Source organism: Protomyctophum parallelum (genome assembly GCF_964188405.1).
Source record: "Protomyctophum parallelum genome assembly, chromosome: 1".
Classification (NCBI taxonomy): domain Eukaryota; kingdom Metazoa; phylum Chordata; class Actinopteri; order Myctophiformes; family Myctophidae; genus Protomyctophum; species Protomyctophum parallelum.
This window is the reverse complement of record NC_139697.1, coordinates 77,353,144-77,371,675: the sequence shown is the minus strand read 5'-3', so window position 1 is coordinate 77,371,675 and position 18,532 is coordinate 77,353,144. Positions and strand designations below refer to the sequence as shown.

General features: G+C 42.8%; 1 protein-coding gene across 1 annotated transcript; it reads left to right on the top strand.

The window, feature by feature from the left end:
• Positions 1-9,580: 9,580 nt before the first annotated feature.
• On the top strand, positions 9,581-10,659 carry LOC310862563 (eukaryotic translation initiation factor 2 subunit 2-like). Its single transcript, XM_083770517.1, has one exon. It carries the CDS (start codon positions 9,606-9,608, stop codon positions 10,599-10,601), a length of 996 nt encoding a protein of 331 aa, XP_083626643.1. The 5' UTR covers positions 9,581-9,605; the 3' UTR covers positions 10,602-10,659.
• Positions 10,660-18,532: the final 7,873 nt, after the last annotated feature.

The window sequence follows — 18,532 nt, the reverse complement described above, 5'->3', positions numbered from 1 at the left end:
GATGTTAACTCCATACTAAACACCTGGGGGTCTATTAGAGTGATGTTAACTCCATACTAAACACCTGGGGGTCTATTAGAGTAATGTTAACTCCATACTAAACACCTGGGGGTCTGTTAGAGTAATGTTAACTCCATACTAAACACCTGGGGGTCTGTTAGAGTAATGTTAACTCCATACAGAACACCTGGGGGTCTATTAGAGTAATGTTAACTCCATACTAAACACCTGGGGGTCTATTAGAGTAATGTTAACTCCATACTAAACACCTGGGGGTCTATTAGAGTGATGTTAACTCCATACTAAACACCTGGGGGTCTATTAGAGTGATGTTAACTCCATACTAAACACCTGGGGGTCTATTAGAGTGATGTTAACTCCATACTAAACACCTGGGGGTCTATTAGAGTAATGTTAACTCCATACTAAACACCTGGGGGTCTGTTAGAGTAATGTTAACTCCATACAGAACACCTGGGGGTCTATTAGAGTGATGTTAACTCCATACTAAACACCTGGGGGTCTATTAGAGTAATGTTAACTCCATACTAAACACCTGGGGGTCTGTTAGAGTAATGTTAACTCCATACAGAACACCTGGGGGTCTATTAGAGTGATGTTAACTCCATACTAAACACCTGGGGGTCTATTAGAGTAATGTTAACTCCATACTAAACACCTGGGGGTCTATTAGAGTAATGTTAACTCCATACTAAACACCTGGGGGTCTGTTAGAGTAATGTTAACTCCATACAGAACACCTGGGGGTCTATTAGAGTGATGTTAACTCCATACTAAACACCTGGGGGTCTATTAGAGTAATGTTAACTCCATACTAAACACCTGGGGGTCTGTTAGAGTAATGTTAACTCCATACAGAACACCTGGGGGTCTATTAGAGTGATGTTAACTCCATACTAAACACCTTGGGGTCTGTTAGAGTAATGTTAACTCCATACAGAACACCTGGGGGTCTATTAGAGTAATGTTAACTCCATACAGAACACCTGGGGGTCTATTAGAGTGATGTTAACTCCATACTAAACACCTGGGGGTCTATTAGAGTAATGTTAACTCCATACTAAACACCTTGGGGTCTGTTAGAGTAATGTTAACTCCATACAGAACACCTGGGGGTCTATTAGAGTGATGTTAACTCCATACTAAACACCTGGGGGTCTGTTAGAGTAATGTTAACTCCATACTAAACACCTGGGGGTCTGTTAGAGTAATGTTAACTCCATACAGAACACCTGGGGGTCTATTAGAGTGATGTTAACTCCATACTAAACACCTGGGGGTCTATTAGAGTGATGTTAACTCCATACTAAACACCTGGGGGTCTGTTAGAGTAATGTTAACTCCATACAGAACACCTGGGGGTCTATTAGAGTAATGTTAACTCCATACTAAACACCTGGGGGTCTGTTAGAGTAATGTTAACTCCATACTAAACACCTGGGGGTCTGTTAGAGTAATGTTAACTCCATACAGAACACCTGGGGGTCTATTAGAGTGATGTTAACTCCATACTAAACACCTGGGGGTCTATTAGAGTAATGCTAACTCCATACTAAACACCTGGGGGTCTGTTAGAGTAATGTTAACTCCATACTAAACACCTGGGGGTCTATTAGAGTGATGTTAACTCCATACTAAACACCTGGGGTCTATTAGAGTAATGTTAACTCCATACAGAACACCTGGGGGTCTATTAGAGTAATGTTAACTCCATACTAAACACCTGGGGGTCTATTAGAGTAATGTTAACTCCATACTAAACACCTGGGGGTCTGTTAGAGTAATGTTAACTCCATACTAAACACCTGGGGGTCTATTAGAGTAACTGTTGTTTGCTGCAGTGTATGCAATGTAAAAATGCCCAAGTCACACAAAGTGAGTTAGGCGGCAACGTAAAAATGCTCAAATCACACAAGTGACTTAGGCAGATCATCATTTTTGAAGATTGTGAGCTTTGTGATTGGCTGAGGACATAGGCGATGATCCAGAACGATGCAGCAGCCCCAGGAGATCACCTGTATGCAGAAATCTCAATTTCGCCAAAAAATGACTTAGGCATTTATCCTATGAGGCTAACGATATTTAGAAAAGGCTTTCGGGGGTGAGATTCATGGAGTGGGTGTTGTGAAACTTTTGCCAGTCAATAAATATATCAGATTGAACTTTTGTTTTATTGAAAAGGTTACACAGGTTAAACTTGATGATTTTCTGATATTAATTTGAAACAGAAGTGGGATATTTCCAAAGCAGTATGTCTGCACTATCGCATGCCGTGCAGTACATCTTGGCCATTGCATTGGCCACGTGAAATGTGTTGCCATCAAACAAGACCCAATGTATCCACATGTCACATGCACGTCCTAATGTACTGTATTGGAGAGAACATGGATAACAGAATATTATCCTAATAGAATATATTTGAGTGGACATGTTTCCTCTCCAGGAGGAAAATAACGGATGACAAACAAAATAAATAATAATACCGGTACATTTTATTTGTATATCACCTGTTGTACAAAACAAGAAAAACTAAGTGCAACAAGACAAACTGATGAAATTCCTAAAGCATAATAAGAAAGTTAAATAAAATGGCTTAGAATTGCGGTATTGATATGAAAATATGAAATGGGAAAAGGAGTACTCGATTTTTCTTTTCTCTGTGACTGCAGTGAATGGCTAATGTTTCCTGAAATCTTACAAACTGCATCTTTTGTTTTGGATCTTCTTGGGAGAAAGAACAGCCTTCTTTTTTTGTGAATGTTAAGTTTGGATGCAGTTGAACCCTAGTGCCGCTTATTCTGGGGGACCTTTCACCAGAAATAATCGATCTACAAGCTCCCAACGTGTTGCGAGCTTGTGGATCTGTTATTCCTGGCGAAGAGATTTGGTTTATATTAAGGAAATGAGAAAAGTGCAGAGCCAACTCGGCTCCCTATCACTATAGACTGGGTTTGAGTGGTTAAATGTCCCTCAATGTCTGCTCAGAGTTTGAATGTTTTTCAATGCTGTTCTATGAGAGCACTATAACTATATGCATCAACAGTTAACCTCATTTTAATGATTTGTTTGTTAACGGACTGCCTTGTGGGATGTATCCTAATGCAAACAAATCATTTTAATTCACTCTGTGAAAGTCGCTTGGCCTTACTGTTTAACACAACTCAACACAGTATTTCTTTTGAATATTCATGATGAGCCTGCATTTCAAAGAGAGATGATCTCATTTTCTGAATGTCTTAGTTCCATATGTAGTGGGTTGGGATACCATAGCAGAAATCACTTGGAATGTCTTAACATCTTTCTTTGTGTGCCCAAAAAAGCTTAAAGCGCAGCACAAGTTCAAGTTTCTCTGAAGCCATTTTGAACCTAGCCTTATTACGTGAGAGTGAGTGCAGTAGTATGTGAGATCTGTACTACTTCTGATCTGTCTGTTAGGAAATCCAGGATCCAATGGTACTGGGTTGCGTTGAATCCTAGGTCTCTGAGCTTGGTGACGAGCTTGGAGGGCACAGTGGTGTTGAACATGTAACTGTTGTCAATGAACAGCATTCTCAATTCCAGGTGCAGCAGAGGGCAGTGTGGAGGGTAAGGTCCATAACATTGTCTTGTTGACCTGTTTTGTCTGTAGACAAACTGTATTATTTTGACACAAGGAATCCACTGTTGTCTATGCTGAAGAGAGGAGAGTAATATTAGAGTAATGACTTTTAAGACCACATGAGGGAGCTGTGATGTTATGAATCTTCTTCTCATCATAATACATGGTGAACTGTCATAGTGACACCAGCCTGTTGTCTGTCTCGGTTTATAGTAAGAACACAGTTGATGAGAAGTCATTGAGCAACAACGTTTCATTAATATGGGTTTGTGGAGAGGGAAACAGCGAGACCCAACCCAAGTTGCGTTGAGAAGTTTACTGTAGATTCCACATAACACAATACAGACTCTTTGTAGTGAGAATAACAACAACAACCGTAACCCGGAACCGGAAGCACTAAGTCCTCCATCTTTCCCCCGTGCTCTTAAAGGCACCATACCCCTCGGGTGAATGTCTCTCATAGTCTCTAGATGTGGGTCACCACACACAATTCACCCACATAAAGGTGCACAGACAGCATAAAGCCACACCCAAAAAAAACAATCGCATTCCCAAAGGGAACTGTCAACGCAGTGGGGGACGGATTAACCGTCCAAAACGGCTGCGCTTCGCGGGAGGGGGATCAAGTACAGGAGGAGTGGGCGTTGCCGGTTTTGGGGGCAAAATCGGGGGACGCGGCGGCACGGCCACCCGAACCGGCACATCAGCCTCCAAGTGGGCAGGTTTAAGACGGTCTATAGAAACCAGCTCCGGCCTGCCTCCCATGTCCACCACAAAGTTCTTCGCACCATGCTCCAGAACCCGGTAGTGCCCGTCGTAGGGGGGCTGCAGCGGAGTCCGATGTGCATCGTGCCTAATAAATACGTATTTGGCCACTGGTAGGTCCTTAGGGACATAGGACTGTGGGAGGCAGTGGTGAGACGTCGGGATTGGAATAAGGGCGTCGGCCACGCCCTTGGACACAGCCCGATGAGCGGCCGCCGACCAGGGGGCTGTGGGCTCTGGAAGATACTCCCCCGGGACCCGCAGCGGCTGGCCGTAGACCAGCTCGGCGGATGAGGCCTGGAGGTCCTCCTTGGGGGCGGAGCGAAGACCCAGCATGACCCAGGGGAGGCGATCGGCCTAGCTGCTGTCCGTCAGGCTGGCCCGAAGAGAGGCCTTCATGCAATTGCATGCATGCCTTCAAGCAATTGAAATCCATGAGAAGATGAAACATTTCACCCTCATGCCTTTTTACAAATTTACTTGGACATTGAGGCTTGGAGTGATCGTTTCATTGTAACTAACAAACAAAGCTTGATAATCCTGTCGTTCATCTGCAGCTTAAATATGCAAGAAAAGGCCTACGTTCAAGGCTTTTAACATACACTCCAGGCCAGGAGTCATGCTTTCAAGTCATCTTACATGACTTGACAACATAATTTTCTTATGACATTGACGAGGATGGCTCGGGGAGGATGCCAATCGTATGCACATAATGCGACTCAAATGCTGCAGAGTCAGTGGAAGTGTACATCACACCACTCTGCGCAAGCAGTTTTGATGGAATGTATTTTCAGTTTATTTAGGCTAAATGTACATTCACATCATGATTCATGGACTACTCTGAACGTTGATGTCACAGGGGTAGGCGGCCTACCCATGTGCGTTGCCCTGTGGCTGTGGCGCAAGGGTCAGACTATATGTAAGGCCAGATTTGAGATCCAGAAAACAAAAAGTGCCCTGGTGTATTGTAGATTTGCTCCAATTCACCAGCTTTTCTGCCAGGGTCCATTTAGCTACTGGACAAAATATAGAAATAATATAGCAGCTGCTGAACCGGCAGTATCATGACCATGATGCATTGCGTGAACAGCCAGAGGCAAGTGGTGCCAATCAAATGCAGGTATGAATTCATAATGGAAATCTTAAAGCATGACACTACATAGGTTAAGTATAGGTATATGTTTCAAATGGTTGTGCTTAGGCATTAGGTTGGAGATGATCTTGAACTGATTCATGCAACATCATGAGCCCTATATTAAAGGCGGAAGAGTCTTAACTTGTGCCCTGGGGTTGCAGAATATAGATGCATGCATAAATGTGCAACCAAGGTCGTTACAGAATATAATTAATGAATTGCATTTTTATAGCGCCTTTCCAAGTGCTCAAAGCGCTTTACAATTCATTCATTCATACATTGGGTGATGAAGCGGCGAACAGTCAACGACAGCGTCCTCACTTCCCACATTCACACACCCAATGGTGGAAAGCTCACACCGACCAACTCATTGGAGGCAATGTAGGGTTCAGTGTCTTGCCCAAGGACACTTCGACACGAGGAGCCGGGATCATTGGACGACCTGCTCTACCTCCTGAGCCACAGCCACAATATACATTAATGCAGCAGATGGATGACCATATTGTAAATGCAAATAACAGTAAATATTATGTGGAAAACTATAGCAATTCTGAGCAATCAGAACTACAGAATCACTCCCAATCTTCTGCTATAGTCTGAAAACCAACCTCTTCAGAATCTTATCCCGTAACACTTGCCCTAGCCACGATGACCTTACTGTAAGGTCAGCCTGGCTGCAGCCTGTAAGGCTTACAGGCTGCAGCCTATTGCAAAGGCTCAACTTATGTCATTTAGATGTAGACATGGCACTCTATAGTTAGCCTCGGTCCCAGCCTTACTCATCTGCGAAGAGAACCTAAGGCAGAGAGTGTATCGGCGGAAGTGTCAGGCCGAACATCCGTCAGATTTATTTCCCCGGGATACGATATTTTCAACCAATTACAACACTTGTTTCATTCACAGAGAATGTAAACAGATTTGTAAAGCGGCAATGTAATTTCCTTGAGCGGTACTTCGACAAAATGCCGTTACTTCTACCGATACACTTGCGTGCTCTATAGTCGGTGTGTATACTCATAGTTTCATTGTACGTTATTCTACTGCTAGATGGATGTTAGGTTCTTAGCTTACTGTTTATTATGTATTTGATGTATTACCATGTGTTGTTCTTTCTTACTGTCTTTCTTACTGGTCATATCATATTCTATGTGCAGTCATGTTACTCTATAGAAACAACATCGAACCAGCAAAAAAGAGAATAGTGTAGTGGAAATAGGCCTAAAGAACAGCTGTTCCCAATGACCCTAATGACAGCAACAGGGGCCTGTGATAAGACCCCCTGCTGTGACGTTAAGCAGAACATGATTTTGAACAGATAAACAAATTCCAACATTGCCCCGTGTGTGTGTGTGTGTGTGTGTGTGCGTGTGTGCGTGCACAGACTTGTAATCAGACAAGAACAGATTGGAGCTTCCCAGATTGACAGACATGAGAAGCAAATCATTGGGTTAATCAAACAAAAAGGGGGTACTTGCAAGTTAATTACCACTGAACAAAATGTGGGCTGTCATGCTCATTTCAGCACGGCTGGATAGCCTATTTCAACCAATTGCTTGGTCAGAAGAACTGTACCTGTAGTAATTTAAATTCCACTTTTGTCTTGTTCTCCTTTTCTGGGTGACTCCTCTGTGTACCACCAGAGGGGGATTCAAGTACCACCACTGGTACTAGTACCACTGGTAAACCTATGCACTAAATGACTGGGTAAACGATTGTTGAATATTTTTCATAGTCTTCTACATAATACCACATAGACTTCTACATAATACCACAACATTTGAGAGAAGAAATATTTTATTGATTTATCACTAAGGGGGATCCTTATTGCCTAGTACCACTACCAAATAACATGAACTGTAGGCTACAGACCTGTCTAAATCATGAAAGTTGCAGATGGCCGTATTGAGCTGTAGGTGATTTTCAGGACAGTAATGACTTTTTGGTCAGTATTCAATGTATCCAAATGAGTCTTTGAGACACACATACGGGTATTTTGGGGCGTGGCCCGGTGTGGCCAAATCCGCCATTGTTGTGAAGAAGACAAGATCTGAGTGAGCGGAAAGGTGGCACAGCTGTGAGAATGTGTTTGTATAAGGAAAGGATTCCAAGGGGATCTACCTAGTTCAGGATCATCTCATTGATATGTATTTTATAGCCACAGACCCAATTCTGAAAATAGTTGTTGCTACCATAAGCCCTCTGTTGGCAAGGGACGGACATGTCAAGGGAGATGCATGCTGGGACATAAGCCCATGTTTTCCATTCTGAAAATACTTATTGCCCCTCTTGGGTGTGTGTGTGTGTGTGTGGGGGGGGGGGGGGGGGGGCATGGAGGGGTGGCATGGCATGGACCCCTGTGAGACGTGGTATAGGAGTTGGATTCAAATTCGGATCTCCATGACTCACAAGAAGGAGCATACTGTTACTTCTAGCCAGTGCACTAAATGGCTAACTGACTCACAGTTTTTGAGTGGTGCTAGCCGCTCCAATGCACAGCTTTGTGTGTATGTGTGTATGTATGAGCACGGAATGTGCTCAGCTGATTGGCTGAGCACGGAATGTGATGCCTGATGATAAGAGCGCTGCTCACTTCCCACAAGTGTGATTTTTGTTTTATTTAGGCCCAAAAAGTTAATGCAAGATATCTTGAAAACTACTGGCTGTATTATTTCCATATTTCCATTATATGTAGTGTATTATTTATGCATCTTGATGCTCTGCAGTGGATGGGTTTTGGTGTTGGTGATGTAATGGATGTCCTTTAGCACCACCCTCAGGCCTAAAGTGTCAACGTTGCACAGAAGGAATCAGGATGGACCCTACTGTGGTGGGATGACCTTTTACGCAGCCTGGTAGTCGATTGTCACTGAGGGGGGGCGCTTGTTTTACAGGCCACCGGATTAAGGTTGGTGAGAGGTCCGTTAATACGAACTTACACCCTCCAATGCCTGGCTTTTGAAATTACGTCATATGGCAGCCAAGTCTATGGACTTTTAATGGTTGTTTGGCACACTAAACGTGACATCATGTGGCAGCCAAGTCTATGAACTTTTAATGTTCTCCAATGTTCTGAATGTGACTCCAGCCATATATATGCAGGCTTCTGAAGACATGGCAGCCACAGTGGTCACCCCTCACTTCACAAGAGTGTGATTTTTATAGTCAGACAGACGACAAAGAATCCATTCATCCTACAAAAAATGCACAAAATATCTGCGTGCGTGTTTGCGCGAGCATCTGATTGTAGTTTATGTATCTCGAGAACCATCCGACCAATCAACTTCAAATTCGGATAGAATAGGCGGTTGTACAGAATGCTGACCTGGCCGATATGACCGGTCCATATATAGGCATATGGAGATCCAGTTGTCCAGAACTGCTGATGCATCCAATATGCCCATATGGGCATGCATGCCCATATGGGTATATACTGATGACTGATGATCAGGGCTCTCCATTATAGAGCGTCGCAGTCCCGCCCCCTACCAGGGCCCAGGAAATGATTCTCCGTTCATTTTCCTCATAGACATTTCAAAAAGTATTTATTTAAAGACGTTTATGCCACGGACAAAGCCAACTCTTGTCGTGACAAACAAACATTTTTTGGGCCAAACAAATAATTAGAAAGAAGAAAATAAACGGCAGGTTACAACACTTTTTTGTTGTTTTTCTTCTTTGTAATTATTTGTTTGGTCCAAAATATTGTGTTTGTTGTCATGAGTTGTCACGACTCGAGTTGGCTTTGTCCGCGGCGTAACCGTCTTTAAATAAATACCTTTTGAAATGTCTATGGGAAAAATGCATTGGGAATCATTTCCTGGGCCTGGTGTCGTCATGAAAGGGGGCGGGACTGCGACGCTCTATAGGCATAAAAGCAGCACAGACAGACGGGCTGATACAAGTGATTTGCACATGGCATGCCCAATGCCCATATATAGATGTACTGATTCCACATATGGGCATGCCCATATATACATGTACTGATTCCACATATGGGCATAAAAGGACTGCGAGTCCAACGCTAACAAGACATTTTTCAGAGCAGTGAGAGAGAGACAGATTCCAGGCTAATTCTAATCCGCAAACATGTCAGGAGACGAGATGACTTTCGACCCCAACATGACCAAGAAAAAGAAGAAGAAGAAGAAGCCCTTCATACTGGATGAGGAAGGAGAGGGGGTAGGAGGAGAGTCCAAGGAGATGGAGGCGAAGGAAGTGGAACCAGAGGGAGAAGACAAGGAGCTGGATCTAGATGAGGATGAAGGAAAGAAGAAAGAACAATCTGACGATCTGGATGACCTGAACTTCTTCAACCAGAAGAAAAAAAAGAAGAAACCGAAGAAATTGGTTGATAATGAATTTGAGGGAATTAAGGAGCTGAAGATTGATGGTGAGCAGATAGAGGCTATAGAGGAGGACCACCTTGATCTCCTGCTTCCAGCCAAGAAGAATCCCCAAAAAGTGGACTTTGAGGAGGGAGAGTTGGAGGGAGAGTTGCTGGAAAAGGATGACCCTCTTGAGGATGACGAGGGGGAAAACAATGATGGTATCTCATTTAGCTCTCCCACAGGACCAGCCTGGGCTGGTTCAGAGAGAGACTACTCGTATGACGAGCTGCTCAACCGAGTCTTCAACATCATGAAGGAGAAGAACCCAGACATGGTGGCTGGAGAGAAGAGGAAGTTTGTGATGAAGCCTCCTCAGGTGGTGCGAGTGGGTACCAAGAAAACGTCCTTTGTAAACTTCACAGACATCTGCAAACTGTTGCATCGTCAGCCAAAGCATCTCCTGGCTTTCCTCTTGGCTGAGTTGGGTACAAGTGGTTCCATTGATGGAAATAACCAGCTTGTGATTAAAGGCCGATTTCAGCAGAACCAGATAGAAAATATATTGAGAAGATATATCAAGGAATATGTGACGTGTCACACTTGCCGCTCTCCAGACACCATCCTCCAAAAGGACACTCGTCTCTACTTCCTACAATGTGAGACCTGCCGCTCCCGCTGCTCGGTCGCTAGCATCAAGACCGGATTCCAGGCTGTCACGGGCAAGAGGGCACAGCTCCGCGCCAAAGACAACTAAGAGGTCACCTACCCGGGGCTGCCCTCCCTCTCTGGCTCCCCCCTCCCTCTGCTTGGGCGGGATGGCTAGACACCCCGTTGTGATTTAAAACTGGACTCTAAATATGGGGACTAGGTTGGCGGAGGGTGTGTAGAGCCCAGGATCACATTAGATGATTGACACAGGGGTGGAAAATGGGTTACAAAATCGTGGGATAAAATTAAAAAAAAAATGACTTTCTGTATTGGACAGGTGTAATTTTGGCTTTTGATAGGCTATGATTCAGCCCAACCATGCAAAGGAGTTGTGAGAGAGGCTAAAGTTGAGTGGTTTGTACAATATAATATGGGTTAGTGGTGTTCACAGGCATGGCCACAGATGATGCCAGCTCTCTCTCCCAGTCACCTTTTTTCCCATTTGCTTTTTGATCCTTGATTCCTTTATTTACACCCCCCCCCTCCTGTTATGCAAGCACCACATTGATCCAGTTAGATGTGTTTTGATGTAAGTTTTCTGTCATCCCAACAAATAAATGCAATTGCAATTTGAAAATGCCTGGGATTTGAATTGGTTAAAATAACAACCACTGCAGATGTGCTATATTTATATTGTATGCTATACCATATAGATTGGTTATGATTATATTTTGTTCATCAAAATAATTTGTGGATTTTAGCTTTAAAAACGTCTCCTCTTGCTAGGTGAACTACAACCAGAGCGCTAATTTGCTCCACTAAAATTGTTGCACAGCTACGGCTCGCTCCAGTCTAGGAAAAAGATAATAGTGAAATAATGACATAACTAGAAATGCACTCTGTCGAGCTGCCAACTTTCGCTTTGCACACAAGTTGGTCATGAATGGCCTACTTAATTTTGTGCAACCTACTGCTGACTGACTGTGTTGTCCCTCGGCCAATCAGGGACCACCGTTCTTACCCCATCATACATACTTACATACATACATGCATACATACATACATAACCAGCCGATCAGGTCCCAGCCAATGACCAAACGTATCTTAGTTACGTCATCTGCCTATCCCTGATTGGCCAAGCGACGCCACCGACATACACAGCCGATTTGCAGTACTTGCACGCTCTGCTCGCGGAAGTAATTCCATTTGGGAGTCCCGTTATTATTACTTGCGTGAGCAGAGTGCAAGTACTGTTTTCGGCTGCGTATGTCGGTGACTCCTTCGGCCAATCAGCGATTGTGATTTTTTTTTCGGCATCCCTGGCCAATCAGGGTTTGTGTATTGTCTTTGGTGGCGTCGCTCTGCAAAATCGGAGCGCAAGTTGTTAGCTTGCTGCGTATGTCGTGGCCTCTCCGATTGTATTGGCTCCGTATGTTGGTGGCGTCGCTCGGCCAATTAGGGATTGGCTGATGACGTACTATGTATGTTTATCTAAAAACTGACATATGTGGATGACGTAACCAATTGAGTTTCAAAGTTATACATGGGGAACTTAATGTATAGCTTGACTGGTGATTATGTTTACTTGTGTATTGGAGATTATGTAATGGGTATTGTAATTTTGCTGTACATATTATTAGAATGTATAATAATATTTTGTATTTGAGTGGGTGTTTTTTAAACTATAGTGTCACTGTACAAGAGTCAGAGATAAGTTGCACGCTCTACTCGCGCACAAGTAGACCATTCATGGCCGACTTTTGTACATAGCGCAGGTTTGCAGCTCGACAGAGTGCATTTCTAGTTTGCTGCTGTTTTTGCAGTTCCCAACACTACAATACTTGACCATAGTATTGTTGTAGTACGAGGACATTAAATGTAACAACACATAGGTTCCGTAATGCAACTCCAATGATCTTTGGTCCCTAAACAACATGCTGTACCTCTAGAAAATAATACAGGTATATTTGGAATTCCTTTTGAAAGAGCACTTTTATCATGGGATCCCTTTTGAAAGAACACTTTTATCACGGGATCACTTTTGAATTATCACTTTTATCATGGGATCACTTTTGAATTGTCACTTTTATTGATGGGATGGATCACTTTTGGTCCCCAGCCTATACTCATACTGTAGGGCAGGCCAAACAGGAGAGGAAACTAAGGGAAATACCACAGTCTAAGTGGTATCGACTTTAAATAAATAAGTTCTGTCTCTTGCTGACTGTTAATTAGGATAATTAGGATTTAGAGCAGCGTACATGGAATAGAATACAGGGTGAACGATACCTTTGTTTACAAGTTTACACAAAGTTAGATTTATTCAGTAAAATGCAGTATAGATCACCTAGACTTTTGTGGATTTTACCAATCCAATCCCATTTTAAAACTTGCAGATTTTACCAATCCCATTTTAAAACAACAATATATATTACACAAATCAGTAATTTCTGTACAAAACACTGCTTTCTAGAAATGAGGGGGCCCCTGCCCCTGCCTCATATTGATTCAGGGTAATGTTTTGCCTGGGAGCCTACACTGTCGGATTTGTTTAAACATAGCCTCCTGTAGAGATCACAACATTCTACAGTATATTCTGTTTTAATGAATTGTTGTATATGTAGCATAAAATAGCCTATACTTCATTGCATTCCATAAAGAGATTAAACATGGGATAATTGACCACAAGACGAGATGTGCTGTTATTGAAATGATGCATTTTTCCTCTGCAGTCATCGACTGTGCATCATTTGTTTGAAAAGTACACGGCACAACTTTATCCTGCTTACACCATGGGCACTTGCCAACAATTCAACAATATAAGTAGTGTTTATTCGTAATTTGGGACAACGCTCTGAATAGAAACTATGTGAGCACTATAGCATCTTCAACCAAGAAATGAGTTTGCTTGCCTTGGCATAAGTTATCTCTAATATTAGCATGGGGTTTTGTTTTTGGTAAGTGTGAAATATGTGTTGTTTGCTCAGTAAAAAGGGTCTCCTCATCTCAGAATTTGCACAACACTGATGACAGTCAAATATGTTTATGAAGCCATCTATGGAAAAGTTTAATCTGCAACACAAGTTTATACAATATGTAGTGGGGGTCCCTACTTAATCTTTCATCTCAGCTAAAACAAAAGACAGAGAAAAACTAGTTTGAACATTGCTATTAGTGGCAGAGTCTTTGTGCTGCACTAAAGCAGGAGCAAGACGAGAGGTCACAGGTTCACCAAAATCAGTAGAGCCCACCCTGCGATCTGCCAATTAGATTATAAATTAGCTCCTGCAGGCAAAGTTGACATTTGGGCCTGGTGGTGGTGCTAAATGCAAGAACATTGATCATTAAATCACTCAATAGTTTAGAGTTCATCCTCCAGGGGGAATGAATGTGCTGAGAAGGTTTCATGGTAATTCAATGATTGTTTGGTTTGGTTCCTTCAGGCTGTCCCTGCGTCGTGACGTTTTGAGAAGGCGCCGATCTGCGAGCTCGGAGAATTTAGTTTAGATACCGGTAGTTTGTTGATTACTTTTGATGCAGTAATGCAGGGCTTAAAGTTCTCAGTCCTGGGGACTGATTTCAGTCCTGAAGATCTCATAGGGGTCATTTAATGAGATCAGTGCAGATTTGCAAAAAAACATTTTCAGTCTTGGGATTGTTTTTGGCTTTAAGCCCTGGGTAATGGTATTTTTAAAAAAAAAGGCCTTTTCTTTCTTTTTTATGGTATTTAAAGGCTTTGCAGTGACTGGGGACCCCCTCAAAATCATTTGGAGACCACCTGAGGGTGCCGAGTCCGACCCACAGGTTGAGAACCACTAGCATAGCGCAATGACCAAGACATCTCCCTGAATACAAGGCTACATGGGTGTGTATTTTTTGGGGGTGAAATATACTCCTTTAAGTTCCTCTTTATCTAAAACTGAAAGCGAAACCTACAGAAGCACCGATAGGAATACCAGAACAAGCTTCACCGAGAATTGGAATCTATCTTACAGCAAGAATTACAGCACAAGCACAAAAATAAAACAGTTGTTGAAGACAAAGAAAAAGAAAAAGGCACATGTTAAAGTCGCATGTGGTCCTCCAGAAAAACCTAAACCAAAGCCCTGGTCTTATGCCCAAAATAACTAAGGCAGCAACTAAAGAAATGTATGTTTCAAAAGATGCTGCCTGATCCAATACCTCAAGATAATAAGATTTAATAAATAAATAAAAAGTATGAATATAATTTATTTTATAACAGCATCTTTGGAGATTATTATAAATGGTTTATCATACTGTAGTATTCGTTCTCAGAAATCTTGGCGGCAAACAAAAGGGGATTGTTGTCTAATAGATGATTATCAATAAATTACATCCACATACTGTACTTCACCATGTGGCAACATTCCTGCGCCCTAGAATGAGTCAACTAAGACTCACAAACTCTGTTTTCTTGCCTTCAAGAAACTGCATTAAAATACAAATATGTCTTTAATGCCTTTATTCATCCGGAGAAAGCTTACTGGCCGGGCTTGATGCCCAATCCAGGGATTGGGCCTCAAAAGCCTGGGCGTGAACCTTTTTTTAATGACTAGTGCAAAGTCATAAACAAAAGAATTGAGAAAATGATGCAGGGCTTTAAGATTCATGTTTTGAATTTGCGTTTCAGTATTTGAATAACTAGACCTGTGCGTGCCCTTTTGTGCCCATACTGTATATGGAGATATCTGTAGTATGCAATACCTGTTGTCATAGCACCCATTTTAACTGTCTGTCTGTGTCCCACTCTCTGTAGCTGTCTGTCTGCCTGTGCCTCTGTCTGCCCCCCACCTCCCCCCCCCCCTTTTCCCCTCACTGTATATGTTACTTTTCCCTTTTTGCTTCCTTTATGATGAATTCCTGTTCTGTTCTTTAACTATATAGAAGTGCCTATTTGTACGTCTCTAAATGTTTTGATGAATTGAACATGTTGGACCCTGTGTAATGTGTAATGCTTAATTGGGTCGTCCACTCACAGTTAACAGTCTTTTTATTGAGTTTGTGCTTGAAATGTACTGTAATTCTGCAAACTGTTAAATATTTCAATCAATGAATCAATGTGTGAAGAGTGCAAACTGACTGTGAAAAGTGGACTGGTTAAGTAATCAATTGGCAGGTGTGGGGTTGCCATGGCAATCAATTGGCTGGGGCAGAGGCTGGAAATTGCACAGGTGAGGGGATTTAGACTATATAGGCACTACACTCCCTGCGGGGGTGTGGAACGCGTGTCGAATTTGAAGTCGGTGGGGCAAACGGTTTTCGAGTTACGTGCATTACAACCGTACACACATGCAGACAGACACACACACACACACACACACACACAGAGACGTGGCGCATTTTTAGTAGGATATATTAAATGTCTGTATGGTAGAGAAATTTAGACCCTATTGTCGGGTAGGACACTGATTGATGTAGTACTGTCAAAACCCTGTTATTTGAGTCACTCTATACTAGTGACCATTCTGTTTTCGGTGAAATATCTTTGCTGAAAATAGCCAATCTACAAGCTCACAATGTGTCGCGAAGATCTCCCCACAATACAGATGCTGCAGGCAGGGTTTCACTTTCAAAGCATGTTTGGGTCATTTCATCGTCTACTCAGGCTTACGTGAACACCCCGGACAGTTTTTTAGTTGCTTGATTCAGAATTGAGATATTTGATATTTATTTTAGCTGCCCTGCCCCCTTCCTATAGGCCTACAAACTCATTGTAACTTCAAACAAGGATACATAACAAAATTAAAAATAAATAAATCAGCTCCCTCACGTATTAGGATGACAAAATGGACAATCAGTCACCAGACTCAAGGTCAGGTGTTTTTGACGAATCTAAATCCAGTTACAATGGATTTGTATAGTAAGGGGGCATGTCTTATATTCTAAATACTGAATCAAGCAATTTAAAAACTGTCTAAATAAGTAGTTAAAAAGACTTGGTCAAAACCTATTATGGCTGCAGTGTTCACTGTTGCCAGATCAGAAGAAAAGTTCTGATATTCCAGAGGAAAAAGGCAGTACAAAAACTCAAACTCAATGAAGATGATGGTAGAGGAGGCTGTGAATGTTTATGAAGACAGTGAGAGAGAGGGGGGGGGGGGGGGAGTAATGGAAAGAGGCAGAAAGCAAGACTGATTTAGTCTTTTGAACAACACACCAAAGAGTTTTAGTCCTATTTTGGTCATCTGGAATTCTTTTGTCTATAGTCTTAGTAGACTAAATACCCAAATCTTAGTATTTTAGTCTTTTAGTGTTAGTCAACAAAATTGACACTGGCAGAAAGCGAGAAATTGTGAGAGAGAAGGGAGGCGATGGGGAGTGTCTGTATGCCTGCAACAGAAAAGAAGAAACAGAAAACTGTGTGTGTGTGTGTGTGTGTGTGTGTGTGTGTGTGTGTGTGTGTGTGTGTGTGTGTGTGTGTGTGTGTGTGTGTGTGTGTGTGTGTGTGCGTGTGCGTGCGTGCGTGCGTGCGTGCGTGCGTGTCTGTGCACACAGAAAATTAAAATGGCTTTGGATGTCTCTCCTATAGTATGTTCAATAGATTTGTCAGAGCGGTGACTTTACATGTGCTCCCACGTGCTGAGATAAAGATGACAGAATCAGAATCACAGCGTGGAAGATGGGAGTGTGAGAGAAACAACAGAGACACGAGAACTATTAGAGAGGGACTGAGGGGAGGATGGAGAGAGAGAGAGAGAGAGAGATCAGAGAAGTGAGAAAGAAAGGGGAGAGATATGGAGAGAGAGAAAGGGAGAGGGATGACGGTAAAAGATTAGGCTACATTTATAGATTTCACATTAAGGATAGTGTGTGTGTGTGTGTGTGTGTGTGTGTGTGTGTGTGTGTGTGTGTGTGTGTGTGTGTGTGTGTGTGTGTGTGTGGTCCAGTATGAGTGTTTGAGTTGACATCAGCAGACAACTGGGCTCCATAGGAAATTACTGCTGGGGTTCTTAATCTACGGCTTGGGAACCAGAATGGACACTTGATGCCACACATGATGAACCTTTCACTGCATCTTTCTATCAATGGCACAGCAGAGATGTCAGCGGAGGAAACAAACAAGGAGGGGGAGGGGCAATCAGAATTTTGTATGAAATGAAAGCAGGAAATGATTGTGATGCATGCTGGGGATGTGAGATTGGATGCACACATTCACGCCACGTACACACATGGACGCACACACCGACACAGGCGGTGATGTTAACATTTAGTAGTACAATTCTGAGGTATTTGTACTTTATACTTGAGTATTTCCAATTTCCAGTGCTTTTACTAGCCCAGTATGAGTAAAGCAAAGACGCTTTTAAAAAAAGCACAGTGAGGTAGCCTACAGTACATGATCAAACAGAAGTGGAGCATTCTTCAAAGTGATCCATAGCTCCAGCCATTGTTCACATATCAGCTTGTGTTCTCATTTAAACAAACTCCCACTCCGAGAGACCTCCCTCCACTCCCACAGGAGTCGTCTGCCTGACATAAATCCCAGAGGAAGAGTTGTGTGGAAATTTGCAGCCACTGTGAAAACGTTGTCCAAACCAACCTCTTACAAGATGTATCATTTGTAACTGCGTACATATGAAAAGAAACATTTAGTTAACTGTAATACCACATCCAGGACAGAACAAAAATGATCAATATCAGTCAATAGTGTCTGTCCCTGGCCCAGGCCGTAGCGTAACGGTCTGGGCACCGGACTGGTGATCCAGTCGCAGTGTGCCGCGGGTTCGACTCCCGGACCCGACACGGCCTTTACTGCATGTCATCCCCCCATCTCTCTCCCGTTTCCTGTCAGCCTACTGTCTGTCCCTTCAAAAAAATCAATAAAAGGCGTAAGCCGCAAAAAAAAAAAAAAAAAAAAAAAAAAAATAGTGTCTGTCCCTTTTATATATCCTATCACTGCTACGCCGATGACACACAACTGTTCCTATCCTTCCCCCCCTCTGCCACTCAGGTGGAAGAGCGCATCACTGCATGCCTGGCTGACATATCACAGTGGATGTCCTCCAACCACCTCAA

Bases quoted from the DNA above. Each gene is read 5' to 3' on its own strand.
- LOC310862563 (XM_083770517.1), top strand. From the start codon at position 9,606: ATGTCAGGAGACGAGATGACTTTCGACCCCAACATGACCAAGAAAAAG.